At 40.2% G+C, this 7500-nt stretch overlaps 2 protein-coding genes across 2 annotated transcripts in view; both read right to left on the bottom strand.

The window, feature by feature from the left end:
* LOC138057844 (fibrinogen C domain-containing protein 1-like) overlaps positions 1-6508 on the bottom strand; it is an 8559-nt gene extending 2051 nt beyond the window's left edge. The window contains exon 1 of the mRNA XM_068903753.1: positions 6424-6508. Coding sequence (XP_068759854.1) covers positions 6424-6508 — 85 coding nt within the window. The remainder of the gene's footprint in view (positions 1-6423) is intronic.
* A 946-nt stretch (positions 6509-7454) lies between these two features.
* Positions 7455-7500, bottom strand: part of LOC138057834 (uncharacterized) — a 1437-nt gene continuing 1391 nt past the window's right edge. Inside the window, exon 1 of the mRNA XM_068903744.1 lies at positions 7455-7500. This exon is cut by the window's right edge and continues 1391 nt beyond it. Coding sequence (XP_068759845.1) covers positions 7455-7500 — 46 coding nt within the window.

Here is a 7500-nt window from a genome sequence, read left to right as displayed (position 1 = left end):
TTTTGAGCGCAGCGATTGCTTCTTTGATTTCAGTGAGTTGCTGCTCGATCTTCTTACAGCAGTGTGGTCCGGCGTAAAAGTTGTTATTACACGTTACACTGGGGTTTACTCATCCCAGGGTTTTTTGTTGTTGCACACAGACGTTTTGGCAGTTGTCCCAACAAGAATCCCAGTAAAAAGCAGAGCTAGCTGGAATGCCCATTATGCACTGATGCTTTCAGGAAACTCTTCTATGAAATGGAAGCAAAAATGCAAGTATAAATGATTTCTAAGACTTGTGCTCCAGTTTATTTAGTCTTTCCAAACTAGATTTTTCTTGTCTCCTGCGCTCTATTTTGGGAATGCTGAATCATCGATTCCTAACAATAGGCGCCTTGCACTAAGTAAGTCGCGTGATCTTTTCCGCCATGCGCAGGGGCAAACAAATCGGTTTGCTACTCAGTGACAATGGCTGCTCGTGGGATTCTTACAGCAGTTTGTGGTCGGAAAAAAAAAGATCCTTATCTACTCCTCAAATTTGAATTATTATACCGAAAGTTTACTGTGTTGATCATGCGATTCTTTTGCATTTTTCACTTCTAACGCGCTAGGCGAAAGTTTATTTCAGCTTATTCATGAATTGATCGATTCCGTGATTCATCCGGATAAGCAGACTCATTCATTCGATTTTTGCAAGATTTCCTTTGCCAGGGCGAGGTCTTCCAGTTTTAGGCGATAAGTTAAAATAGCTGAGAATTGAGTCTAGTTGTATGTGTACAAAATGCGAAAAAAAAATCGAAGATTGTGGCTATTTAGCTTGGTTTGATTCGAATTTGATTTTCCAGTGATCCAAGCGTGGACCTCTCACGTTTGCCGAAGTTGACCTTTACAGACGTAGAGAAATATGCCGCACACGAGGCAGTAGACAACTTTCCTTTGACAAGAAGACACTTTCTCAATATTTTATGAGAAGATTTATCCAGTGAAAGAACAGGGGGCACTTTAGGAGTAATTTCGGTAAATATCTGTTTCGGAAGAAGGTGGGTTAGCATTTTCGAAAATTCGAACTCAGACTTTTTCGAGGCGCACTAAGATTTTGGACACTTTTCTCAAACAGACTTCCTATTTTCCTTTTCGGAAAAGTAGTGAAGAGTGTGAAGAGTGCGTAGAAATTTCGAAACCACATTGAAGAACGCTAGTGAGTTGAGCAGAGTCAACTGTGACATTGGAATAAAATTTGAAGATTTATCATAACTTCTTCTATCATTTTGGCCAGAGTTTGTTTGAGAATCGTATCTTAAGCGCAACCGTCCCTTAAAATTTTCGGGGAAAAAGAACGACGTGCAAAAAGTAATGTTATTTTTTTTTTTTAATAAGTCCGTCACGGATGCTAGAACTTTTCGGAAGAAGTAATGACTACTTTGACAGACCTGACCGAAATTCCCCTAGAACATCCGACCAGATAATATTTTTGAAGGACAGCTTCAGAGTCACTAAAACGAGCTTTTAAAAGCATTGTGGAAACCATTTTATCTAATTCCGACAAGTTTTAAGACAACCGGCCGTTGGTGCCACGAAGAGAAAACCTCGTACGGAATGATGGAATATCATTGTCGAGCGGCGCGTTATTCTCATCTTTGATTGATGGGTACCGTGCTTCAGAATAAGCATGTTTATCAGAGATCATTAACAAAAAATTTAGACAGAAGAAAGCCTTTATTTTAGCACGATGATGGAAAAAAGCGAGCTCAGATTTGCTGTTGACTAAAATTAAAAAAAAAAACATATTGATTCAGGTTTTATATGCAGCCATAGAGCTATGGACCAATTTATAAAACAAAAACGAGGCCGCGGCCCAAGTAGAATGACTTTTTTCTTTGACAAGGAGGAGCCTGACATGTTTGCCATTGAAGCTTGCCTTCATTTGCTATTTTTGGAGAGCTTTGCTGGCCTCGGGAAATAGTCGAACAGTTGACAAAATAATTAACATTTTTAACCAGAGTGAAGCCGTGTGAAGAAATGTTCAGGTCAGATATTTATCTTCGTTGTCGATCTTCTTTTGTGAAGCATATGTGTATAGTAAGCTTGGATGTGTTGTTTGTGTATTTCACCGAGCCCTAGTCCATGGACTTCTCGATAGACCAGGTGTATGGATTACTAAATTTGGACTTATAATGGACTGCCTAAGTGGTCGAGAAGAAAGATCGCTCATACGATACTAAACACAAAAAGCACACACATCTAACGTCAAGCACAAATTTGCATACGCTAAAGAGCTGAAAGAAGCATTTTTGGTTTTAGCTAAAGTTTTGCCAGTTATCTGCAGATACCAAGCAACTTCTTAAAGAGAGGGACGAGAGAGATGGAGAGGCGTTGGAAGAAGAGAATTTTTTAAGCTTTTGTGACAAGTAGCAGTTTCATTGAAACACAAATTTGAATGCTAAAGTTCTTGTGTTGACTCCGGACGACAAAACACGCCAAAAAACAAATACAAACTAAAGCCGGTATTATCAAAAGACAATGAATCGAAAACAAATTGAAAAGATTTCTCAACCATTTCCAACCAACGTTCGCAAGAGACAATATATGACAAGCCATCATATAGGACGTTTTCAACCAATCTCTAGAGACACCAATAACAATAGAGAAACGTACGACTTCTGTAGAACAAAAGACTGTTGGCGGCGATTCGAAGTCACGTGAAAACCATATTTGTAGGACTTGTTTCTTTTGTGATATAGGCGTCGCGTGGTACGTGCTACAGAAAATCAGAAGGCACTGAATTGTGTGGTATTGAAATACAGCATTCCAGTCTCTGAAGAATAACAAAAAAAAGAGAAGCGAGAAACATTGGCTTCTGGGCTGACATGTTGATAATTTTCAAGTTCCCTCACAACTTCTTTTCACCCTGTGTGCCCATGCCCTCTAAGTCAAGCCCTGTTTCGCGGGGTTAGTGTTGGGATGGGAGACCAAAACAATAAACCCCTCATAAAAAAAAAACATCTGACCGAAAATACTATTAACGCTAACAAATGCGAACTCAGCAAGGTACAGATTCTGTTAGCTTGCTTTATGCAAAACAAATATGATGATGAAAAAGCAAAAAACTATTGATACACAGTTTTCAGAAAGAGCAGAAGGAAGTTTCCCGGACGGTCGATCGAGAATAAAATATTTACGACATGAAAACAACATTAATTTTGAACCGTGAATATAGAATATAAAAAGTTACGATCAGCGACAAACATTTTGGGAGATTTTTGCTACGTTCAAGTAAATTGCAAAATCGAAAGTGACATGGCCGGAATTCAGCGGGCGCCGTGATTAAGTTACCGCGGCATGTTTACTCGCCAAACAGTGAAGCATCTGTGTCAAATGATGGCAAGATACCGGGTTTTTGTAAGTTTCTTTTTCTGTCAAGTGTTATAAAGTTTGACAATGAAATGAGCGAAGTCAAAACAAAGATCACAATCGCCCAACTCTTGTTTATGCAAAGTCAAAATTTACTTTACTCTCCAAGCGTACGACGTTATTTATCACACCAGGTAATTCCATCATTTTGGAATTTTGGAAGCAGCTACTTTATATTCATCTGCGTCACAAGTTTTCACTGATTTTGGGGCTCATTTTGTTGAAACTCAAGCACGCTTCCAACAGGCCTGTGAACCCTTCCTGCTTACAGAGCAATACTAAAAAACTTCTCCCATATCACATTTCAACCTTAAGCTCGAAAATTCAATACACAACATGATATTATAATTCACAAAGGCAGAAAATACCACAGAATCCTTTTCCAGCGAAAATTTTTTTTGAAACAAACAAAATATTTGCTCTTAGAGGCGAAAACCTCTTCCTATTTCATTGCGTGCGTGCGTGAGACAAGAAACTCAATTGTGTCAAATTACCATGTACTTCAGGTAAATACTGCTCACTTTGATTTCGTCTCGACGGGCGATAGATTGTTGTCGAAGTCCAGTACTCGTCGCTTTTGAGATTCATGCCTAGTTTATCCAACTGACTTTCCATTATTGAGCTCCATAAGGGTATATTTTGTTTAAGGATCCACTAAAACGCCATTCGCGTTGCATGACTTTCGACGCCATTGCAGGCTAAGTTAATGATTCTACTGTGTCCACCAGAGAGAAATCTACGCAGTTCCACTACCCTCTCGATCCTAAGAAAATACGCGCAGAAGGCTCTATACACAAAGACACCACTTACCAGGGGAGTGACTCGACTGGGTTTGCCCATAGGCAACCCAGTAATAATACCCGCGGCGCAAGCTGGTGGGCCAATGATAAACAAGAGAGATTGACATTTGTGAGTTATGGACTTTTAACGAAAGAAGTTTGGTAACCGACATTTTTTCACTGTGTACGCTTGCTTCTTAGCGAGTGTTAATACACGTTTAGAGCGGCAGGCAAAAAAATGACAACCTCGCAGTTAGTGATATGGTAGTCTGGTGGTTAAGTGAATGGGTTATTAATCACACGTTCCCAGTCTCGAGTCCTGCGAATCCAGACATTGGGGTTTGGCTTTTAAGAGAAATATGTTCATTTCCCATGATCCCTATCAAGCTTTTATTGTCCAAAATGAACGATAATTGAAAATTAGACAAAAGGTAAACTTACCTTGCAGGATAATTGTAATTCTCCGAGTCCATGCGGAGCAATTATGACATCATTATGCGTTTCTTTGTGCGCATGCGCAATAAACCACTCTTTAATTTTTTTTCTTATGAGATTGTAAAGAGGCGTTTTTTATCATTTGAATAAAGGAGTTTGTGTTTTTTCACGAAAAAAAAAGGACGAAACAGCTGTCCATGGCTGCTAATTGACCGAGTGAAATGGTTGTGCGTATGCCGCGTGATATTTTTGCCACACCGGGTTGGTGGTAGCGCGTGTCACCTCGCTTTTATTGTTATTGAATCTATACCTTACAAATCGAACGCACTCCACTAATCTTTGATTATGACTAGTTTTATTGACTCCTTTCACGAGAACAAATGAGTCTAACAAATTGATCTGCTCCCAGTTGAGTGCCTTCATAGCTAGCGCAGTTGGTAGAGCATTTCACCGACCTCACGGAGGTCATAGGTCGAATCCCGTTGATGTCAGGTGTCTATTAGACTGCGAACGCAGACGACCGCCGAAAATACGTCTGCGTTATGAGGGGCTCTGGGTAATGCAAACGTGTGAAGATCTCCCTGACGCGCTCGCACTCTTGATGGAAAAAGTGCCAGTTTAAAGAAAGTTTAAAAGCGCGGTTCAGCATTGTTTTTAACAGAGACTGTTTCTACTTCATACTAACGTGGCTATAGTAGTGCAAAAGCAGCCCAGTATCTATGTATTTTCTGTGACCATTGGACTGAAAGGTTTACTGTAAGTTGATAAATATGTTAGAAAACACTATTGTTGGGTCCCGTTCAAATTTTCCAGTTAAGTTCCCATTGAAGTGGTGTTTTAGGATAGAAATTCTCCCTGAAATATTTAATGTGAACTTGGAAAAAAGAATTATGAAATAGTAGCGTTGCAAATCATACGAATTTTTTTTATTTAATTCAATAAATAAATAAATAAATATTTCATCTCAAAAAACCAGGCTATGATCTGCAACGGTCTGCGACACGATCGGAAGCTGTCTGCGTCGGTCTTATCGCAAACGATCGTAAACACCACAGGTAAATGTTCCATTTACATCTGAAGCGATCGCAGACAATTGTACCACTAATACTCTGCGAAGCGAGGAGAACAAGGCGCGCTCGAAGCTTTCCAGCAAAATGGCGCCAAGCACTCATCTTAAGTCTGGTTGGACACGACATGACACGTGTTTCAAAGCGAACAATAGTGTGTTGCCGATAAGACACATCATCTCAGACACACGTTTCATTAAAGCTCCCTCTACCATCTTACTGAAAGTGACGTAAGAGCTCTCATCAAGAAGTTAGCTAAGAAGTGTTGCCTAATGGACCCTATGCCAACATCACTGGTCGTCGGTTGTCTCGATGTGCTCCTTCCTGTCATCACGGGCATAGTGAATTCATCGCTGTCCTCAGGCTACTTCCCTGCGGAGTGGAAGGAAGCCCTTGTGAGCCCTCTCTTAAAGAAGGCTGGTCTTGATCCGGTATTCAAAAACTTACGACCTGTGAGTAATCTTCAATTTCTATCACAACTGACAGAACGCGCTGTATTTGACCAAACGTAAAATGAATGATGGATCTTGGCCTATATCGTCTGTTTCATTCTGCATATAGAAAAGGCCACAGTACCGAGACTGCACTCTTAAAGTCCAGAATGGCATACTAATGAATATGAACCACCAGCACTTTTAGTTCTTTTAGACCTCATTGCGGCTTTCGATACGGTAGACCACAAAATCCTACTTCGTCGTGTACATTCGAGTCTTGGCATCACAGGAACGGCTCTGAAGTGGTTTGCGTCTTACCTTTCCTACCGATCACAACGCGTCTTTTCAGGAGGCTGTCTTTCTGACAGTATAAAGGTACCATATGGTGTGCCTCAGGGCTCATGTCTGGGACCTCTGCTACTTACCATCTATTCTAGCAAGTTATTTGAGGTGATAAAAGATCGTCTCCCTGTTGCACACGCATATGCTGACGATACACAGCTCTACTTGTCTTTCAAGCCTAACACCTCATCAAGTCAATCTGAAGCAATTGAAGGGATGGAACTCTGCATAAAGGCAATCAGAGCATGGATGATTACTGGCAAGTTAAAGTTAAGCGACGACAAAACTGAATTCTTAATAATCGGTACACGACAACAGCTTAGCAAAGTTCATATCGAGAAGTTATCAGTCGGTGATGTAAGCGCTGCTCCTGCTACTATTGCAAGAAATCTTGGATCTTGCTTTGATACCCACCTGAGATTAGTGACACACATTGCTAAGACATGCAAGGCTGCTTTTTATCATTTGCAAAATATAAGACGTATTAGGAAGTTTCTTACGATCAAGTCCACCAGGGTACTAGTGCATGCTTTCATAATGGGACGGATTGATGATTGTAACAGTCTTCTTTATTGTTTACCGACCACTCACATCAAGAAGCTGCAACGAGTGCAAAATGCAGCGGCTAGGCTGATTTGTTCAATTCCGCGCTTAAGCCACGTAACTCCCGTGTTATACTCTATACATCAGTTACCAGTTCAATTCAGAACTGATTTTAAGATATTACTAATAACTTTCAAGGCCACACATGGTCATGCACCTGAGTACATATGTAATCTTATTCATATTAAGAATCCTTCCACTTATGGTCTTCGGTATAATTCTGCACTTTTGTTAGAACCTCGTTTTACTTTTTACATTTTGTAAGGCGCATCTGATCATATTCGCATGTTAATTTGCGCCTAAGAAATATCAAATATTATTATTATTATTGTTATTATTTGTTTAAAATCACAGTAATCTTGTTGTTGCACTGTTATGTCCTGGGCAAGCAGCAACAAGCTGCCTTAGCTTTCCAGGACCCTTCGTAGAATTCTTGCGGAACCAAGCAGA

Source organism: Montipora capricornis, chromosome 1, assembly GCF_036669925.1.
Source record: "Montipora capricornis isolate CH-2021 chromosome 1, ASM3666992v2, whole genome shotgun sequence".
Lineage (NCBI taxonomy): Eukaryota > Metazoa > Cnidaria > Anthozoa > Scleractinia > Acroporidae > Montipora > Montipora capricornis.
The sequence above is the reverse complement of the archived record's forward strand: the minus strand, read 5'-3'. Positions and strand labels throughout refer to the sequence as shown.